This window comes from Nicotiana tabacum, chromosome 24, assembly GCF_000715075.1.
Source record: "Nicotiana tabacum cultivar K326 chromosome 24, ASM71507v2, whole genome shotgun sequence".
Lineage (NCBI taxonomy): Eukaryota > Viridiplantae > Streptophyta > Magnoliopsida > Solanales > Solanaceae > Nicotiana > Nicotiana tabacum.
In genome coordinates, this window is record NC_134103.1 from 12,171,849 (window position 1) to 12,195,100 (window position 23,252).

The 23,252-nt window shown below is 38.4% G+C and overlaps 1 protein-coding gene across 1 annotated transcript; it reads right to left on the reverse strand.

Annotated features, from left to right (window-relative positions):
* Positions 1 to 1,353: 1,353 nt before the first annotated feature.
* LOC107817656 (uncharacterized) lies at positions 1,354 to 2,869 on the reverse strand. The gene is made up of 2 exons (XM_016643524.2): positions 1,962 to 2,869; positions 1,354 to 1,891 (listed from the first exon to the last, which is right to left on the reverse strand). Exons 1-2 carry the CDS (start codon positions 2,199 to 2,201, stop codon positions 1,616 to 1,618), a joined length of 516 nt encoding a protein of 171 aa, XP_016499010.1. The 5' UTR covers positions 2,202 to 2,869; the 3' UTR covers positions 1,354 to 1,615.
* Positions 2,870 to 23,252: the final 20,383 nt, after the last annotated feature.

The following is a 23,252-nucleotide window of genomic DNA, read 5'->3' on the forward strand; positions in this document are numbered from 1 at the left end:
CTCTAAGAACTTATTTGATGAAATGGAAGATGTTATCACGGTTGAAAGGAATAATTTGAAGATGAAACTTGACGAAATGGAGCAATTTAAACTTGTGAAAATTGAAAAAGCTAGTAATTTAGAGGCCAAAGTGAAGAAGATGAGAACTATCATTTTAGTTTCATGGGCTTTGTTATTTGGTTTGGTTGTCGTAGGGATGATGAAGTAAATGTATATTGTTTTAGAATATTGTTGTAGTATTTTGGTTTAGTTATAAGAATGATGAAGTGAATGTATGTTGGATTAGTATGTTGTTGTAGTATTTTGGTTTTGTTATAGTAGCTTTGTTTAGTACTTGGTTGCTTCCTTGTGATTCGAAGCTTCAAGTTTTGATTTTTGCATTCATATTCAAGTAATAGAGGGAGATGAAATTTTTGATGTGCATTTTGTATACAGTAGCAATGGATCTGTAGTATTGAGTGTTACTTATATTCAAATCTAATTGTTATGATTTAATGTATTGATAGTCCGATTGGTGTATTTTGGACAGAGTATGTTTGGTAACTTGTGAACCTTTACTGTTGCAATTTCTTGATGGGAAGTTTGCCATGTTTTGGCTATAGTTACTATGTATCCTAGTGCTTTTGGCCAGTACAAGGGGTGTGAATCTTGAATTTATTAAGTGGTCCACATTTTCTTACCATAAGTGTGAATCTTGCATTTGGCTGGTGCTTTCCTACGCTAAATTATACTGCACAACCAACTAAAGTAAGTGAGAATTAAATTTCAAGTTTAATTAACATAGTATTGCACAACCAACTAGTGCTTTCCTACGCTACTGAATGGGCATCCAAACTAAGTCTGCTGCAATAACATCGTCACATCAGTGATGTTTGTTTTCATTAACCATAGCAATATTAGTTTCCTGAACAATAAATATAAAATGATTACACCAGAATCATAGGCGGATCTAAAATTTAAACCTTATGGGTTCAACTTTTAAATTTTTTAGCATTGAACCCATTATATTTTTAAAGTTATGGGTTCGTATTTACTATTTTTGCAATTTAATAAATTTTTACATATAAATTTTTACTCCGCGTCGAAAGTTATGGGTTCAATTGAATCCGCCAAGTATATACTACATCCGCCCTTGAGTCCAGAATGATCACATGACTGAACACCACTGCATATTAAACACTACTGTTGGGCAAACTAAACTATTGTCATATTAAACACCACTGTCGTGCAAACTAAATTGTTGTCATATTAAACACACATTAAACAAGTCTTTTCCAGAACTGTTGACATAAAGTAAACTATTTTCATATGGTTTTATAACTACTAAAACCAAAACATTTTAACTGATATCATATAGTTTGCAACAACGAACACCAAAACAAATTAAACAAGTCTTGACATAACACATTAATTGATAAAAACCAATATTTTAATTTCCAACAACCAAGATAAACTGACCAGTTTTGGTTGTTGGAAATAGATAATTGCCAACAAAGTTAAAGACCTGCAACTACCTACAACAACCAAGATCACTAGATTTGTGAGTTCCCATTGAGTTTCCTGCTCTTCAACTTCCCCACTTTCTTTTGTCTTGCTACTTCCAATTGATTTTCAGTCACTGCTTCTTTATGATCTTAGTAGGTGAGTAAGGAAGATCTGCGGGATAATTGACACTAGTATGATCTCCTCTGAAAGAGATCACTCTTGTCCCAGCTGACATCAATTGATTCTGCCTTATCAACAATCTTGTTTGATCTTCAGAAATAATCTTAAACATTAAAGCAGGGTCACTTTCATGCTCACTACCATCACCAAAAGGTTCTGTTTGGTGTCTTGGTACTCTAGGTGTAGGCATGAATACAAATTCCTCAACATTTCCTTCAACACCAACCTATAATTAAAAAGAAAAACTTTCTGTTAAAGAACTACAAATGTTGTATGTCATTCTAAGAAGAAGGTACCTTGCATGTCCTTGAATTGTAGTCCAGTTCACCACAAATGTTGTATGTCATTCTAGTTCCCCTTCTTGATTCAACCCACTCTCCTTGTCTCTTGTTAGCCTCATCCTTCTCCCTATTCCTCTTGATTTTTGGCCTTCTAATAATTTTGGCAAGTGGAGGTGGTTCCATAGTATGTCCTGGTAATACTTTCCAGAACTTTTCACCTCTAACATGCATCAACTTGGCCCTATATGTCGTCATGTAAGCTTCCTTATTGCATCACCAACTAATTTCAGTCATTGGATCCTCTCTTTTGTATTTTAGTGCCCTGATGGCATGGGGGCATGGGATACCAGTCAACTGCCAGGATCTACAAGTGCATTTCTTCTCCACTAGATTCACTCTATGTCTATCATCACCTTAAAAAATCTCATAGCCAGTTTCACCATTGAATTGAACAGTACATAAGTTGGCAACCTTCAAATACGCAGTATACAACTTCATTCAGTTTGGACTGAACTCATCTCCCCATGTTCTAGATTCTTCTTACTTCTCTCTCAATCTGTCCATGATCTTGATTTTAATAGCCTCAAGATTCTTTAGGATAGGCTTGCCTCTTGCTTCTAAGATCCAAGAATTGAAGGACTCTGTAAAATTATTGTCCACCATCTGATTTTTGCACAATATATCAATATATGACATGCACCAATTCTGTGGTGGATGTCTTAGCAACTCCTTAGCAGCATCAACAGACAATTTACCAAGATTTTTTAATCGATCTTTAAATTCCTCCTCATAAGTGCTCCAAGCAGACCACCATAGGTATTTCTTCATCTCTCTAGAAATTCTGATCCTCTTACTCTATTTGGCTTCAATATGCCTAACACAAAACTTGTGATTTGAGAGAGGGAGGACAGTTCTTGCTGTTTCCAATAGACCCTGGCGCATGAAAATTTAAACAGAATTAGGATTAAAATAATTGGAATAATCAATTAAACAAAATCATAACTTGTACTTGCATATAAGACATAAAGGCAATACAGGTTCCAATTTTCAGATTCAGTGAGTATTTCAGCAACTCCAGAAACCATGTCCATGTCAAGGTATTTTTCTTGTCAACTACAGCCCAGGCCAAGGGATAGAAATGATTCATGCAATCTTATGCAACATCCACCAATAGTTGTCCCTTGCAATGACCCTTTAAAAAAGTTACATCTAATCCAATGAATGGTCTCAACCCTCGTTTGAACCCCAACTTCATTGCATTGAAGCATATGTACATTCTAAGAAATCTTCGTTTACCTTCAGCCATGACATCTTTTGATAAATTGATAACCACATCACTCCCAGGATTGCTCTCCCTAATCTCATTTGCATATGCTTCTAATCTGTTATAGTCATCTAAAAAGCTTCCTTGCAATTGCCGAAGTGCCATCCTCTTAGCCCTTTTCAATGTGGAGTTATGTACATTTAATGAAAATTAATTTGTCAAATCTAGTTTCATATCCTTTATCTTATACTTGGGGTTATTCTGCACCTTACTCTTGAAATATTGAGCTAAAGTTTTTGTTTTGTCTCTAGGATTCTCAATTGCATCTTCATAGTTATGCTTTGTCTTCAATGTATTTATCTTAAAGTCAGGACCCTTCTTATCTTCAGAGATGAGGCATACAAAAGGGCAACCTACTACACATCTATATTTTACTCTTATTATATCACTTTTTTCTAAGATTCAGAGGTTTGTAATTTGCAATAGCATAGAAGTTCATGACTTTTCTGGCCTCATCCAAGTCCTTAAATGTCATAGACTTATCAAGCTCTTTATAGTGAGTAAGCTTATCATTAACTTCTTTACCCTTTTGCATCCTAAGTAACTCTAATTCTTCAGAATCCTATTCACTAGTATCTGAACCTTAATTTGAGTTTTTATCACTATCAGATTCACAATCAGTACCTAAATCACATTGATATTGACTTGAAATTGGCTTTTCATGGTCCACCATATTGAAATATCTATAATATAGATACAGAAGAAAACATAGAGGGACCACATGAATAATTTAAGAACTTTGACAATAAAATATTGAACATACAATAAACTAATGCATATAATATAGTAGAAATAATAAAGCACACTCTTTAAGAGATAAATCACATGTTTCTATCGATTTCAACAACCTAATCTTACCACAATAAATTACTCCATATAATACAATGGAAAGCAAAAAGCATTGTCTTTAAGAGATAAAGCATATGGTTTTGTGATTTCAACAATCCAACCCTACCACACCATGATAAAATATGTGGACCTAGGGCATAAATTAACACCACATAAGGAAATAACAAAGATAACCAACAAAAAGAGTATCAGACCCACATGCAAAAACTATATGCTAAGCTTCAGAATCAGAAATACCAATACAAAACCCTAGAAAATTACAAAACATAATTGACTAATCCATTTGTTTGAGTCAGAGACCCATTAAATGGGAGGAAAAATTACCTAAATAGCTTCAGATGATCTTTAATTTGTGTTGTTAACCCTTGCTCGATGGTATCATCCCCTCAAGTCTCAAATCGCCTTTGTTGAAAGAACTAGGTTTAGAATGGGATTTGGAGTTTTTTACAGGCCTTTTCCGTTTTTTAATCCCTATATGGATTGTAATTAGTTTTTTATGGGTTAATGGGTTATTGGAGGAGGCCTATGCCATGTTAGCTAATTAATGCCACTAAGAAGGCTTATGTGGGCAGCCGTTAGAATGAAGGCATTACTAGCCCAGAAAATTAACGTGTGGGATTTTGTTGGCCCAGTTTGCTAACGGAGGACAGAAGTGAGTTATTTCCAATAGTTTAAGGATATTATTGGACCTTTTCGGCCCTAGAAATACACACACTAAATTCTGCTAGACCTGCAAACCTATTGTTGGATTCGTCACTAGGCATCTACCTTTTAAAAAGCTAGTTTATACAACATTCATACTCTTTTGCCCCTATAAATACAAATACTGAATTTTGCTGGACCTGCAAACTCATTGTTGGATTTGCCATTGTGCATCTGTCTTCAGAAAGCTAGTTTGTACAGCATCCATGTTCTTTTGGCCCAAGAAATATACACATTGAGGTCTGCTTGCGAACTCATTGTTGGATTCGTCATTGGACCTCTACCTTTTTAGAAAGCTAGTTTATACAACATTCTTGCTCTTTCGCCACTATAAATACCCATACTGAATTCTGTTGATACCTGCAAACTTATTGTTGGATATGTCACTGTGTATCTGCCATTTAGAAAGCTAGTTTGTACAACATCCATGCTATTGCCTTACAAATACCCATACACAGGGGAATACATAGGAATCTTTGTTAGCGGTGTCATAATTTATAGAAGAATAAGAATAAATAAATATAATTATCATATTTCTAGACAAGAAATAGTCGTAGTCCATTGGTTTCATTGAGTCTTAAGTTAGAAAAGTTTCTGAGTTAATTATGCGTAATCACAATTTTTAACCACATATGATCTTTTAAATATTTGCCAAAAATACATGCTAGTTGAGGTTTGAACCTCTGATCACTTGCAAAATCAGGCACATAACCAACACATCAGGAGACAATTTATGTCAAGTGATGTCATTTTTTTCTATTTATTGGTTTTCTCATAGTATTAATACATATTCAGTAAAATTTTCCGACAATCCGGTGTCACGTGACACCGCTTCCTTATAAGTATGTCCGCCCCTGCCCACACATACAACAACAACAACAACAACAATAACAACATACTCAGTGTGCTTTTATGATTAGGGATTGGAAAGGGTGTGATGTATGAAGACCTTACCCCTAACTTATGTGAGGTAGAAACATTATTTATGTCTTTATGATAGTCCTCGATGTACAAATATACACACATGCACATAATTTTTGAATACAATCAAGTACTCTCTTTTAAGCAATGGCATAAGTGCATGCTTGAGGGGGTCATACATACACTAAGAATCTAAGATTAATTTTTGTAGCACAACCAAAGCCATGCCACATTACATGCACTATAGCACGTTTGCTGTTTGTTTATTATAGCAATGAACGCAGGCTCCTAGCATGCCCAAGGCCAAGTGCATCATTGTTATCACAACAACAAAAGGAACCAATTGTTTTAAGTTTTGTCCCTTTCCAAATCTTAATTCTCAATGTTGGTTTTAATCATTTGGTTTATTCCCATTCTCACTTACTCAACACTTTTTTTCCTTCCATGAGTTTTATTGGTTGATAAAATGTTAGGGATTAGCATACATTTTACTAATAATTGGGTTCAAAATCATGTACTTGTATATATTTGCTATTTGTTTTTTAACATATACTGAGTGTAGTCATGTAGATAAAGCCACCTGTAGTCATGCAGATAAAGCCACCGAGTCTCCGTTAATTCATTGGTTACACTCTAGATTTACCTCTGCCTCGCTCACTTGGAAAGACCAAAAATCAGAGACGGAGTCAGAATTTCAACTTAAATTCTTAAGGAGTTTTGAATTTTAGAGTAACGAGTTCAAACGAAAATAATTAGATTTTCAATATATTTATATATTTTTAATGAATTTCTTACTACAAATACTAAAATACATTATTTGAATAAAAGGTATTGGATTCGATCAAACCCGTATTTTTTGCTTCTACTTCCGCCTCCGGAGCTAAGGTGTCTATATGTAAAACAATTAATTTTCTAAGTTGACATTGATTGTCGGTATGGTGAATATAGCTCAGTACTTTCTACTGTGATTTAAAATTACTATGAATTTTGAAGATTGCAAATTTCAACTGAGGCTATAAAATAAGTTGGCTATACCACTGCTGATGTGGTGGATGTACGTAATAATACTCTATATGTAATAGTTTGAATTCTGAATATATTTTTATGTTAGTGGTTCTCATGAATTTTGAAGAATATTTAAAGTTTACTGAGGTATTGTGTTGACAATTATTAGAAAAAGGACATTGACATTAAGAATTATACCTTGATTGTGATGATGATTAAGAACACTTAGCTTGCACTTTAATTGTCACTAAAACATGTCCCCCTCAGAAACTGCATTTTCTATTCAATGATTGGGTGATTGACCAAGGCGTATACAAGATTTAACTACGACGGGTCGACCTTTAAATTCTTATCCCTCAGCCCGATAAACTTCTAAATATGAATTCAAAATTTAATATTTTTGAAATTTTAGTATTTTTCACGTACACACGTTCACTCATAAAATTTTAACTTTGTTTTCTTGTCGAAATGCAACTTTAACTTTCAAATACCCCTTTTCAACTTTAACTAATAAAGCAGCTTATTTGGCCAAGTTTTTTTTTGGCAAAAAAATACTTTTATTTTAAAGTTAAAGTATTTGCCAAACTTTTTGACAGAAAAAAATGTTTTTGAGTAATAACAAGAACTGTTTTTGAGAAGTTAAAAAAGTAATTTTCCGTAGAAGTACTTATTAAAAGCTTGGTCAAACACTGATTGATGCTCAAAAATATTTTTTAAATTAATTAACCAAACACAAACTCTCTACCCCAAAAGTACTTACTTGAATAGCGACCAAACAGACTATCAAATACATACTTTTTTCTACTCTCAACTAAAACATGTCCAAGACCCAGCTAAATCCTTAAAATCCTTTTAAAGTCCTAAAACTTGATTGTTGAGTTGTTTGGATAGGGATTTTTGTACATATAGTCGGTCAGATTTATTATTTACCTTTTCTACCTAGTATACATAAATTACACTTTAACTAGATAAGATTATATATATTAATATATGAATTATACATATATTATATTCCTCCCGCTATTTTCAATTTAAGCGATTGAGTAGGCGTCTATTTGGGTGAAATTCAAAAATAGCCAGATTTACAAGTGGTAATTGAAAAATAGCCACAATTTTAAAAGTAATCGAAATTTTGCCATTTTTCATGTAAAGATAAATCTGAACGAAAATATTGTTCAAAATTCGGAATATATTCCAGCATAATATACTGGACTTCCAGTATAATATACTGGAAGTTCATACACAGGCGCTCCAATTTCCAGTATATTATGCTGGAACTTTTCGTATGTTGGAGTTCAAGCATAAAATGCTGGAAGTTCATACACATATGCACCAATCTCCAGTATATTATGCTGGAACTAAGGCTGTCCAACGGGACGGGACGTCCCATCCCGTCCCGCATCCCGGTCCGTCCCACTTAATTTTAAACGGGATGGGCCTATGTTAAACGGGACACGAGATGTGACGGGATGGCCATTTCGTCCCGTTTATCCTGTCCCATTTCGTCCCGTCCCGCGTATTGCAAAAATAGTCGTTCCCAACGGTAAAAAACGGTCATATTTGCCTTCCCCCCGCCCCTTCCCCCCCCCCCAAACACCCCCTTACCCCCCAAACTTTTAATATAATCCCTAAGTTTATTAAATTATACTTTGGCCCTATTTTCTACTATAAATACCCCAATCCTTCTTCATTTTTTCCCACAAAAATAAATCATTCTCTCTCAAATCTCTTACATTCTATCTATATTATTCTCTCAATTTTCTCGCAATCAAGTGATAAGTGTCAAGTATTTGGATAAATTTTTGGAGCAACTTTCAAGCTTCAAATTAATTCTTCAAGTATTTGGAGCAATATTTTGGGCAATTTCTTCAAGTTTTAATATTTAATCACGGTGCACTCGTTCCATCTCCTAATTTTAATATTTAATCACGGTGCACTTGTTCCATCTCCTAATTTTAATATATATTTTTTGCGCATTATTTTAGTGCTTAATTTTTGTGTTTACTTTACGTGTTCTATTTTCGTATTTCATTTGTGTTTTTAATTTTTGTGTTAACTTTTTAAATTTAATTTCGTATTTAAATTATGGCACCTAAAAATGTATTTGGCATATTTAAACAAACTAGTAAAAAAAAATAGTAAAGGTGAAAGTAGTAGTAATCCTAATCCTAGTCCTAATCCTAGCCCTTCTCCTATAATTAGAAAACATATAGATGAAATAACTCATGTTGATGAAACTTTATTTTTCCAGCCCCTCGCATATTATAATATTAATTTCGGAGAACAACTAGATCATGAAACTATACAAAGATAATTTGACAATGATATTTTTATTGAGGACGAAGAAAATGAGGATGAAGAAAATGGGGAAGAAGAATTAGATGAAACACCCACTAGTCCCGTAACACAAGCTCCAACTTAAAGTCAATCTCGGTCCGGAGCTTTACCCCTTGTACCTCCTATAAGGGGTAAGCCTAAGGGTGAACGTCCCAAAACATCACTTGTATGGAAATTTTTTAAACATGATAAAGTCAATCAACGTGCTACATGTGAAATATGTAAGCAACGATTTGCGCACACCTAGGGAAGAAGAAGAATACAATGAGATACTTAGCACTGAGAGCGATGACGGCATGGAACTCATGGAACATCAATCAATATTGCCAATTCCAGAATATTGTCCGAGAGAAATTATAGATAAGTTAAAACGAAGTTATATAGGAGCTTACAAATATTAGTATGATAATTTGTTATTGGCTACTAAGAGGCCTAGTTCAAACAGAACCCTTCCTAGAAGATGGCTGCGTAGATTAGGTACTCTTCAAAAGAATTATATTTGTATGTGAGATTTGAAAGTTCTATTAATAAAATAAAAGGCTCTAAGCGTTGAATTTATTTTATGAATTGTCTTACACTCTTACTTAGTTACTTAATGGATTAAAATTATATTAAATAAATTATAACTCTATTATATATTTATAATTACTAGAATATTTTATTACAAGTCTTTTGTTTTAATATTTTATAATTCTTTACTTAGTTTCCTAATTTTCGTTTAATTTTTAAATTTATTAAATAAGTCAAAAAACTAGATGTTGCAAACTTTAAAAATTTAGTCATTGTCAAAAGAATATCTGTTGCCAAACTCAATGCTTAAATAAATTTTTTTTAAAACGGCACTTAAGGCCCGCGAACCCGTCCCGTCCCGTCCCGTCCCGTTTGTTAGCGGGACGGGATGGGCCTATCGTCCGTCCCGTCCCATCCCATTTGTTAGCGGGACGGGATGGGCCTACCGTTTGTCCCGTCCCGTTTCGTCCCGTCCCGACTAAATATCGTCCCGTCCCGTTAATTTTGTCCCGTCCCGTTGGACAGCCATAGCTGGAACTTTCAGAGTTGCAGTAAAATAGTGGATATTTTCTAATGATTTTGCAAATGTTGGCTATTTTTCAATTATCAGTCCGAAAACTAGCTAGCCCCTGCTATTTTCACCGTCTATTTGGGTTGATTTATGAGGCAATTTCACTTTTAGCCGCTCGGCTAAAACTTTTGATAATTTCTAGCCTACAAATCTATTATGCAAGTTGAGGCCAAAAACTAATTATAATAGTTAGCGAGTGAAATAAAATTCCCTCCAGTTGCATTCTAAACCTATGTCAAGTATTTCAAGTGATTTTTGATCTTAGAAATCTCATTTACAGTAATAAAAATATATCTTCAGACCAAAGCAATGTAAAGTATAAAACTATTTCAGTAAAATAAGTTTTTTTTAATTAAACAAACAGAATAATTCGGTCAAAAGTCCAAAGAGCTGGTGAATTCAAAATAATAAAATATTTTTCAAAAGATAAAAACTAAAAACAAATTGCAAAAAAAGACTTCACCGAATTACAAAAGAGTAACTCAATTGTCTTCTCCACAATCACCAAACTTCTTCCTATTATATACAAATTACAATCCCCTTTTTATCTTTTACAAAAAAAAAATTTAAATTTTTAGTGATCCAATCTAAAAAAATATAATATTGTATAAGCAAAAATACTCATGATATAACAAGAAGAGAAAGAAGGTGATGTATAGATTGTACATGTAATATACATATTATACACTAGTATAGAGTGTATAGACACTATATATATATATATATATATATATATATATATATATATATATATATATATATATATATATATATACACACACACACACACACACACACTTCAAATATACAACACGCTCGAAATACACTAAGCTTATATTGTCAAACTCGGGAAATACTATATATAAACTTTTAAATACTGTATAACTGTAAATATACATCTTCTATGCACATATAATGGGTTATATACAATTTTTATACAAAACTACACTTGCACAATATGTATTAATCGTGTATAAATTATGTATATGTGATGATCTGATATGTCATCTTATGTTTTAGAACCTAATTATGCACTTTGAAGCCTTAAATGGCCCATTTTAGCTTTTTTCGATTTGCGTGCACAGTTCGGGTATTTTTCTGAAAAGCTTTTATGTTAAAAACTGAGATATATGAAATGTTTGCCTTAAAATCTATTTGAGTTGACTTTGGTCAACGTTTTGAGCAAACGGACCCGGATTCATATTTTGACGGTCGCGGTGGGTCCGTATCGTGATTTGGGACTTGGGCGTATACCCGGAATCGAATTAGGAAGTCCCTAGCTCGAGTTAACGCACTTTGTTGAAATTTGAAAATTAAAGGCTTAATGACTTTGAAATGTTTGACCAATATTTAACATTATTGATATCAGGTCCGTATTTTGGATCCGAAACCCGGTATAGGCCAATACTACATTTATGACTTATCTGTCAAAATTGGTGTGAAACGGAGTTGGTTTGACGTGAATCGGACGTCTAGTTGTTAATATAGCAATTCTAAAGTTTCTTGAAAATTTCATTTGATTTTGGTTTCTGATTCATAGTTTTAGGTGTTATTTTGTGCGCATGTTTGGTTTGGAGCCCCGAGGGCTCGGCTGAGTTTCATATAGGCTACGGAGTGCATTGGACTTAGAACTGGTTCTGCAATTTCTGGTAACTGGTGTCTGATCTTGCAATTGTGAGATTAGTGTTCGCATTTGCGAACATTCCCCAATCCTGACAGGCTCGTATTTGCGAAGAGTACCTGGGTAAGCATGAGTTCGCATATGCGATCAAGAGGTCGCAATTGTGGGGATGCCAGACTTCACATTTGCGAAGTGGGGCTGGGGCAGGTGTGGTCGCATTTGCGATCAGTTTGGTCACAAATGCGGAAGATCAATGTTCGCTTTTGCGAACAAGTCATCACAAATGCAATGAAAGCAGAGATGGGAGGACTTCGCTTATGCGACTGTTTCTTCGCATTTGCGGGGCCCGCATTTGCGAACCCCAGGTCGCAAATATGATATCTGCAACTGATCAAAAGGGGACTTAGACGGGATTTTGGTTCATTATCTCAAATTTTCAAAACAAGAAACCCTGTAGGCGAGTTTTCAAAAAATCTTTCTTCCCCAAATCATTGCCAAGTGATTCTAAACTAGTTTCTTTCAATCTTTCACTATATTTTCTAAGATTTCAACCAAAAATCTTGTGTTTTCATGGTGAAAATTTAGGGTTTTGGGTAAAATTAGGGATATTTTGTAAAATGGGGATTTAGACCTCAAATTGAGGTCGGATTCCAAAACAAATTACATAACCGGGCTCGTAAGTGAATGTGTGTTCATATTTTGTGACTTTTACCCGATTCCGAGACGTTGGCCGAGGAGGATTTTTGGGGTGATTTTCTAATTTCTTGTTTTAGCTTTGATTTCATTAATTAGATTAGTTTCTTATAGTTGTATTTGTGGTATGTAATTGATTTTGGCTAGATTTGGGCCATTCAGAGTCAGATATTCGTGGAAAAGGCATTGTTACAGATAATTGAGCTTGGTTCGAGGTAAGTAGCTTGCCTAACCTTGTGTGGAGGAAATCCCCTTAGGATTTGGTACTGTTGTGATATGTGAGCGCCGTGTACGTGAGGTGACGAGTACGTACATACGCTATTTGTTGTAAAAACCCGATTTGTTTTATTGAGTAAAAATCTGTTTTTCCTTTAATTTGAGTTATACCGTTTAAATGAGCTATTCCAATATGTGTAGTTACCATGTTTAGTCTAATATCGCATGTCTACGTGCTTTAACTTCTTATTTGAACTTTGTGAAACATGCCTGGTTGATTTCCTGTTTTTCCTAATTCTTTATTAGTATAACTGTAGAAATCTTGTTGTTAACTATTGTATACATCGGTTTGAGCTTTGTGTTTACTTTTGAGACTAAAAGGCGGTTCCTTGAGAGTTCTCCCTACACATTTACTTTTGAGACTCTGAGGCGGTACCTCAGGAGTTCTCCCTGCATATTTACTTTTGAGACTACGAGGCGGTTTCTCGGCTGTTTTCCCTGCACATTTACTTTTGAGACTATGAGGCGGTTCCTCGGGAGTTCTCCCTGCACATTTTCTTTTGAGACTACGAGGCGGTACCTCGGGGGTTCTCCCTGCATATTTACTTTTGAGACTACGAGGCGGTATCTCGGGAGTTCTTCTTGTATATTAACTTTTGAGACTACGAGGCGGTACCTCGGGAGTTCTCCCTGTATATTTATTTTTGAGACTACGAGGCGGTACCTCGGGAGTTCTCCCTGTATATTTAATTTTGAGACTACGAGTCGGTGCCTCGGGAGTTCTCCCTGTATATTTATTTTGGGACTACGAGATGGTATCTCGAGAGAACCCATGTTGTTTACCCTTGTGTGTTGTACTGTTGCCTTGTAGTATTTCCTTTTGTTAAATTCTAGTCTCTTATTATACTATATATTCTCCTGCCTTATTTATTATTTACCAGTGGGTCTGATCTGACCTCGTCACTACTCGATCGAGGTTAGGCTTGGCACTTAGTGGGTACTATTGTGGTTTACTCATGCTACTCTTCTGCACATGTTTTCGTGTGAAGATCCAAGTTCATCGTACCAGTCTCGCTATTAGTTGTGCATTTGCTGCTGTTCCGGAGACTTCAAGGTACATCTGCTCGCGTCCGCAGATGTAGGAGTCCCACTCTATTCTTCCCTATGTCAAACACTTCCTGTATTCCTTTTATTTGACTCTGGTGTATAGAGATGTTATTTTCCTTTTGTAGCTTGTGACTTACGATGTTTCGGGTTTTGGGAAGACTGTATATTCATAGAGTATTGGTTATTGTACATGCCGAGCAGCATTGTTACTAGTTATTTAGTTATCCACTGTTGTTAGTTGCCAAGTTTAACTTTCGTTTTGTTATTTTCCCGCAATTTGTTAGGCTTACCTAGTCGTAGAGACTAGGTACCGTCACGACGTTATACAGAGGAAGTTTGGGTCGTGACAAGTAGGTATCAGAGCTCTAGGTTCATAGGTGTCGTGAGTCACAAGCCGGTTTATTAGAGTCTCGCGGATCGGTACGGAGACGTCTGTACTTTTCTTCGGGAGGCTATGAAACTGTCAGGAAAATTTACGCTCCTTGATTCCTTGTCGTGCGAAAATTGTTGACTTCAACATTCTACACTTTTGTATTCTATTCTCTCACAGATGGTGAGGACACGTACATACAGATCTGATGACCAGTCACTTGCACCCCCTGCTAGAGCCGTGAGAGGCCGGGGCCGGGTTAGAGGCCGAGGACGTCCACGCGGTACAGCTAGAGCACCCACGCGAGTTGCGACAGAGGAGCCCCCAGTAGCTCCAGCTGGAGGGAAAGCACCTAAAGGTACCTGTTGCTGCACCATCCCTCGAGGAAACTCTAGCCCAGTTCATGAGAATACTCAGCACCTTAGCTCGGGCTGTATTGATTCCGCTTGCACCTGCCACATCTCAGGCTGGGGGAGGAGCACAAACTCCCATCGCCGGTACTCCAGAGCAACGGGTTCAGGTCGACTAAGTTCTAGAGATTTTTCCGATGCAGCCAGTAGCTCCAGCTCAGCCCGAGGTTAGGGCAACAGTTTCTGAGGCGGAGCAGCTCAGACTTGAGAGCTATACGAAGTACCACCCTCCTACCTTTAGTGGATTGGCGTTAGAGGATGCCCAGAGTTTTCTAGAGGAGTGTCATCGTATTCTCCGCACTATGGGTGTAGCGGAGTCAAGTGGGGTTTCTTTTACTGCATTCCAGCTTAGAGGATCAGCCTATCAGTGGTGATGTGCTTATGAGTTGAGTAGTCCGACTGAGGCAGCTTCACTTACATGGACACAGTTCTCGGACATTTTCTTAAGGGAGTATGTTCCCCAGAGTCTCAGAGACGCATGGCGTGTAAAGTTTGAGCAGTTTCACCAGGGTGCTATGACTGTGTCAAAGTATGCAGTTTTCTTTAGTGATTTGGCCCGATATGCACCAGCTTTGGTTGCCACAGTTCGAGAGAGGGTTCGTCGGTTTATTAAGGGACTCCACCCCAGTATCAGGATTAGTATGGTTAGGGAGCTAGAGATGGATATTCCTTACCAGCATGTTGTGAGTATTGCTATGAGATTGGAGGGCATGCTCGCTCGGGATAAAGAGGAGAGGGAGGCCAAGAGGTCTCGAGAGTCTGGCACTTACAATGGCACTCGTGCTCCAGCTGCAGTTCGTCATGGTAGGGGTTATGTTAGTCGCCTCGTTCATTTTGCTCTTCCAACCGCCAGTGGTATTCCGGCCCCTTCTAGGCCCAGGAGCCTTATTATGCACCGCTAGATTCTAGTGTGCCTGCTTTTAGTGGTCAGTCCAGCAGACCTGGCCCGATCTAGTCACAGCAGCCATACTCTTCGAGAGCTTATTTTGAGTGTGGCGACACCCGCCATATGGTGAGGGATTACCCCAGACTTAGGAGGGTTGCACCTACACAGACTTCTTAGCTATCGTGTGCTCCACCGGGTCCTCAGGATATGATTCCAGCACCAGCTACCGCCCCACCTGTACAACCAGCTTGAGGTCGAGGTCGGGGAGGTCGAGGTCTCCATAGAGGGGGAGGCCAGGCCAGATATTATGCTCTTCTGACTCGTACAGAGGCAGCTATTTCTGATTCTGTCATTACAAGTATTGTTCTGGTCTGTCATAGAGATGCGTCGATTTTATTTGATCCAGGCTCCACTTATTCCTATGCGTCCTCTTATTTTGCCCCATATTTGGGCATATCTCGTGATTCCTTGAGTTCCCCTGTTTATGTGTCTACTCCTGTGGGAGATTATCTTGTTGTGTATTGCGTGTATCAGTCGTGTTTGATTGCTCTTAGTGGTTTTGAGACCAGAGTCAGTTTATTATTGCTAAGTATGGTAGACTTTGATGTATCTTGGGCATGGACTGGTTGTCGCCCCATTCTGCTATTCTTGATTGTCACGCTAAGACTGTGACGCTGGCTATGCCAGGATTACCATGATTAGAGTGGAGAGGTACCTTAGAGTATACTTCTAGCATAGTTATTTCATTTCTTAAAGCTCAACAAATGGTTGATAAGGGGTGTGACGCGTATCTAGCTTATGTGAAAGATGTCAGTATTGATGCCCCTACAGTTGAGTCAGTCCCAGTAGTGAGGGACTTTCCAGATGTGTTTCCAGCTGATCTTCAGGGTATGCCGATTGATTTTGGCATTGATTTGTTGCAGGGCACTCAGCACATCTCAATTCTTCCATATCGTATGGCTCCTCCTGAGTTGAAGGAATTGAAGAGAAGTTACAAGAGTTATTTGATAAGGGCTTCATTCGGCCCAGTGTGTCACCTTGGGGTGCTCCTATCTTACTTGTGATGAATAAGGATGATTCTATGCGGATGTGTAGGGATTACCGCCAGTTGAAAAAAGTCACAGTGAAGAATAGACATCCATTGCCTCGTATTAATGACCTATTTGATTAGTTACAGGGTGCCAGAATGTTTTCCAAGATTGACTTATGTTCATCCTATCATCAGTTGAAGATTCGGGAGCCAGATATCCCGAAGACCGCTTTCATGACTTGGTATGGTCACTACGAGTTCCTTGTGATGTCATTTGGGCTGACCAATGCCCCAACAACGTTTACGCACTTGATGCACAGTGAGTTCCTGCCTTATCTTGACTCTTTCGTCATTGTGCTTATTGACAACATTCTGGTGTACTCCCGGAATTGGCAGGATCATGAGCAGCACTTGAGGACTGTGCTTCAGACCTTGAGAGAAAAGAAGTTATATGCAAAAAATTCAAAGTGTGAGTTTTGGCTAGACTCAGTGGCATTCTTGGGTTATGTGGTATCGAGTGATGGGATCCAGCTGGATTTGAAGACGATTGAAGCAGTGCAGAGTTGGCCCAGACAATCCTCAGCTACGAAGATGTGGAGTTTTCTTGGTTTGGCGGGGTATTTCCATCAATTTATAGAGGATTTGTCATCTATTGCAGCACCTATGACCAGGCTGACCCAGAAGGGTGCTCCATTAAGATGGACAAAGGAGTGTGAGGAGAGCTTTCAGAAGCTCAAGGCAACTTTGACTACAGCCCCAGTATTGGTATTGCCTACAAGTTCAGGATCTTATACTATATATTATGATACGCCGCGGATTGGTCTCGGTGCGGTGTTGATGCAGGCCGGTAGGGTGATTTCCTACGCGTCCAAACAACTGAAGGTGCATGAAAAGAACTATCATGTCCACGACCTGGAGTTAGTAGCTATTGTTCATGCCTTGAAGATTTGGCAGCACTATTTGTACGGTGTCCCTTGTGAGATTTACACTGATCATCGGGGTTTGCAGCATCTGTTCAAGCAAAAGGATCTTAACTTGCGTCAGTGGAGGTGGTTGGAGCTACTTAAGGACTATGATATCACCATTTTGTACCATCGGGGGAAGGCCAATATGGTGGCCGATGCTTTGAGTCACCGGACAGAGAGTTTGGGGAGTTTAGCATATCTACCAGCAGCAGAGAGGTCATTGGCGTTGGATGTTCAGGCCTTAGCCAACTAGTTTGTGAGATTGGATATTTCTGAGAAGAGTCGAGTATTGGCTTGTGTGGTCTCTCGGTCTTATCTTTATGATCGTATCAGGGAGCGTCAGTATGATGACCACCATCGGCTTGTCCTTAAGGACACAGTTCAGCACGGTGATGCTAAGGAGGTCACTATTGGAGGTGATGGTGCATTGAGGATACAGTGCAGACTATGTGTGCCCAATGTATATGGATTACGCGAGTTGATTCTCCAAGAGGCTCACAGTTCGCGGTACTCCATTCATTCGGGTGCCGCAGAGATGTATCAGGACTTGAGGCAGCATTACTGGTGGAGAAGAATGAAGAAGGAGATAGTGGAATGTGTAGCTCGGTGTCTGATTTTCCAGCAGGTAAAGTATAAGTATCAACGATCGGGTAGATTGCTTCAAAAGTTAAAGATTCCGAAGTGGAAATGGGAGCAGATCACTATGGATTTCGTTGTTGGGCTTCCACGAACTCAACAGAAGTTTGATGCAATTTAGGTGATTGTGGATAGGCTGACCAAGTCAGCTTATTTCATTCATGTGAAGACTACCTATTCTTCTGAGCAGCTGGCTCGAATTTAAATCCGCGAGATCGTCAGGCTTTATTGCGTACCGTTATCCATCATCTCTGACCGGGGTACGCAATTTATATCATGGTTCTTGAGGACCGTACAACATTAGTTGGGTACTCGAGTGGAGCTGAGCACAATTTTTCACCCTCAGATAGACGGGCAGTCCGAGCTCACTATTCAGATAATAGAGGATATGCTCTGTGCTTGTGTGATGGAAATTGGAGGTTTGTGGGTTCAGTTCTTGCCACTTGCGGACTTTGCCTACAACAACAGTTATCAGTCGAGCATCCAGATGGAACCGTATGAGGCTCTGTATGGTAGGCGGTGTTGATCTCCAGTGGGTTGGTTCGAGCCGGGCGAGGCTAGATTATTGGGTACAAACTTGGTTCAGGATGGTTTGGAAAAGGTTAAGGTGATTCAGGATCGACTTCGCACAGTTGCATTCATGGTTGGGGAATGGGTTTTGCTCCGAGTGTCACCCATGAAGGGTGTGATGAGGTTCGGAAAGAAGGGCAAGTTGAGCCCTGGGTATATCGGACCTTTTGAGATTCTTGAGAGAGTGGGGGATGTGGATTACAAGCTTGCGTTGCCGCCGAGGTTATTAGCAGTTCATTTGGTGTTTCATGTGTCCATGCTCCGAAAGTATCACGGCGATCCGTCCCACGTGTTAGATTTCAGCTCTATCTAGTTGGATAAGGATTTGACTTACGAGGAGGAGTCGATGGCTATTCTAGCCCAGCAGGTTCGTCAGTTGAGGTCAAAGAGTTATCCTTCAGTCCGAGTGTAGTGGAGAGGTAATCCAATCGAGGAAGCTACTTGGGAGTCCGAGTCGGACTTGCGGAGTAGATATCCCCACCTTTTCACCAGCCCAGGTACTTTTCAATGTCTGTTTGAGGATGAATGGTTGTTTTAGAGGTGGAGAATATGATGACCCGATAGGTCATCTTATGTTTTAGAACCTAATTCTGCGCTTTGAAGCCTTAAATACCTCATTTTAGCTTTTCTCGATTTGCGTGCGCAGTCCGGGTGTTTTTCCAGAAAGCTTTTATGTTAAAAACTAAGAAAAATATGAAAGTTTTGCCTTAAAATCCATTTGAGTTGACTTGGGCGTATGCCCGGAATCGAATTAGGAAGTCCCTAGCTCGAGTTATCATACTTTGTTAAAATTTGAAAGTTAAAGGCTTAATGACATTGAAATGTTTGACCAATATTTGACCTTATTGATATCAGGTACGTATTTTGGTTTCGGAATCTGGTATAGGTCCAATACTACATTTATGACTTATCTGTCAAATTTGGGGTGAAACGGAGTTGGTTTGACGTGAATCGGACGTCCAGTTGTTAATATAGCAATTCTAAAGTTTCTTAAAAATTTCATTTGATTTTGGTGTTCGATTCATAGTTCTAAGTGTTATTTTAGCAATTTGATCGCACGAGCAAGTTCATATGATATTTTTAGACTTGTGTGCATGTTTGGTTTGGAGCCCCGAGGGCTCGGGTGAGTTTCAGATAGGTTACGAAGTGGATTGGACTTAGAAAACTCAGTTGGTTCTGCAATTTCTGGTAACAGGTGTCTCATCTCGCAATTGCGAGCTCAGTGTTCGCATTTGCAAACATTCCCCAATCTTGACAGGCTCGCATTTGCGAAGAGTACCTGGGTCAGCATGAGTTCGCATTTGCGATCAAAAGGTCGCAATTGCGAGGAGGCCAGAGTTCGCATTTGCGAAGTGGGGCTGGGGAGGCGTGGTCGCATTTGCGATTAGTTTGGTCGCAAATGCGTAAGATCAATGTTCACATTTGCGAACAAGTCATCGCAAATGTGATGAAAGCAGAGATGGAAGGACTTCGCTTATGTGATTGTTTCTTCGCATTTGTGGGGCTCACATTTGCGAACCCCAGGTCGCAAAATTCGATATCTGCAACTGATCAAAAGGGGACTTAGATGGGATTTTGGTTCATTTTCTCAAATTTTCAAAACAAGAAACCCTAGAGGCGATTTTTCAAAGAACCTTTCTTCCCCAAATCATTGGTAAGTGATTCTAAACTAGTTTCTTTCAATCTTTCACTACATTTCCAAAGATTTCAACCACATCTCTTGTGTTTTCTTCGTGGAAATTGAGGGTTTTGGGTTGAATTAGGGATTTTTTGTAAAACGGGGATCTAGACCTCAAATTGAGGTCGGATTCCAAACTAATTACATAACCGGGCTCGTGAGTGAATGGGTATTCATATTTTGTGACTTTTACCCAATTCCGAGACTCGGGCTCGAGGAGGCTTTTTGGGGTAATTTTCTAATTTCTTGCTTTAGCTTTGATTTCATTAATTAGATTAGTTTCTTATAGTTGTATTTGTGGTATGTAATTGATTTTGGCTAGATTTGGGGCATTCAGAGTCAGATATTCATGGAAAAGGCATTGTTACGGATTGATTGAGCTTTGTTCGAGGTAAGTGGCTTGCCTAACCTTGTGTGAGGGGAATCCTCTTAGGAATTGATACTGTTGTGATATGTGAGCGTCGTGTACGTGAGGTGACGAGTACATACACGGGCTATTTGTTGTAAAAACCCAATTTATTTTACTGAATAGCAACTTCTTTTTCCTTTAATTTGAGTTATACCATTTAAATGAGTATTAGTCTGTTTTCATTTTTAATTGAGCTATTCCAATAAGTGAAGTTACCCTGTTTAGTCTAATAACGCATGTCTACGTGCTTTAACTGCTTATTTGAACTCTGTGAAGCATGCCTAGTTGATTTCCTGCTTTTCCTTGTTCTTTATCAATATAACTGTAGAAATCTTGTTGTTAATTATTGTATATATCGGTTTGAGATGGATATTTATTTTTGAGACTACAAGGCGGTACCTCGGGAGTTCTCCCTACATATTTACTTTTGAGACTACGAGGCGGTACCTCGGGAATTCTCCCTATATATTTACTTTTGAGACTACGAGGCGGTTCATCGAGAGTTCGACTACGAGGCGGTACCTCGGGAGTTCTCCCTACATATTTACTTTTGAGACTACGAGGCGGTACCTCGGGAGTTCTCCCTGCACATTTACTTTTGAGACTACGAGGCGGTACCTCGGGAGTTCTCCATACATATTTACTTTTGAGACTACGAGGCGGTTCCTCGGGAGTTTTCCCTGCACATTTACTTTTGAGACTACGAGGCGGTTCATCGAGAGTTCTCCTTGCACATTTACTTTTGAGACTACGAGGCGGTACCTCGGAAGTTCTCCCTACATATTTACTTTTGAGACTACGAGGCGGTTCCTCGGGAGTTTTTCCTTCACATTTACTTTTGAGACTACGAGGCAGTTCCTCAGAAGTTTTCCCTGCACATTTACTTTTGAGACTACGAGGCGGTACCTCGGGAGTTCTCCTTGTACATTTACTTTTGAGACTACGAGGCGGTACCTCGGGAGTTCTCCCTGTATATTTATTTTCGAGACTACGAGGCGGTGCCTCCGGAGTTCTCCGTGTATATTTACTTTTGAGACTACGAGGCAGTGCCTCGGGAGTTCTCCCTGTAAATTTATTTTGGGACTACAAGGCGGTATCTCGGGAGATCCCCTGTTGTTTACCCCCTGTGTGTTGTACTGTTGCCTTGCTGTGTTTCCTTTTGTTAAATTTTAGTCTCTCATTATACTGTATATTCTCCTGCCTTATTTATTATTTACCAGTGGGCCTGACCTGACCTCGTCATTACTCGACCGAGGTTAGGCTTGGTACTTACTGGGTACCATTTTGGTGTACTCATGCTACTCTTCTGCACATATTTTCGTGTGCAGATCCAGGTTCATCATACCACCCTCGCTATTAGTTGTGCATTTGCTGCTGTTCCGGAGACTTTAAAGTACATCTGCTCGTGTCCGCAGACCTAGGAGTCCCCCTCAATTCTCCCTTATATCAAACACTTCATGTATTCCTTTTATTTGACTTTGGTGTATAGAGATGCTATTTTTCTTCTGTAGCTTGTGACTTACGATGGTTCGGGTTTTGGGAAGACTGTGTATTTATAGAGTATTGGTTATTGTACATGCCGTGCGGCATTGTTACTAGTTATTCAGTTATCCAGTGCTGTTAGTTGCCAAGTTTTACTTTTTTTTTATTATTTTTCCGTAATTTTTTAGGCTTACCTAGTCGTAGAGATTAGGTGCCGTCACGACATTATACATTCATGTATAAATTATGTATATTATTTGTATATACTATATATAAATATTATATAGTATACATACACAATATATACATATTCTGTAGTATATATAGCTAGTGTATACTTTAGACAAAATACATAAATTACCCCCTGAATTATGGACGAAATCTCTGTTACACATTTGTTTAGGACAAAAATCACTTTACACACTCAATGTTTCTAGATTGCGCCTAAAACATACTACTTTTTATAACTGGCGTACGCGTGTTTTACACCTAAAAGAGGGCGAGTGCATGTAAATTTTTTGGGTCTGGACCGTTATTTAAATGACACATGTCCAGCCTTTTTTATTTTTAAAATTTATTAAAGTCATTTCTTTTTATTTCTAATTATTATATCTACCAATAAATTGGCCCCTCTTCCACACCCTACCACCCCAATCAGAATCGGAAGATCAGGTGCAATACCTTGGCTAGTGAACCTTCAAGAAATTGAAAGAATTTCGCAGTAAAGAGACATATCGACGGCTCTATACTCTGTGTGTTCTGTGAAGAAGAACAAAGTGGGAGCAGTAGAAGCTGGCTTGATGAAGCCTTGGTGGTACTAATGTGGATTTCAGTTCAAACATGTGAATAAATCGGCGTTCATGGTGAGCAAATTGATATCAGTGACAAAGGCAAGGGCGGCGCTGGTGGAGGAAATCGGCGTACATTGTATAAATGATGTTTAGAAATTATATAATCGTACATATACACCTATTATATAACATATATACATTATACATACATTTGTACGGTTGC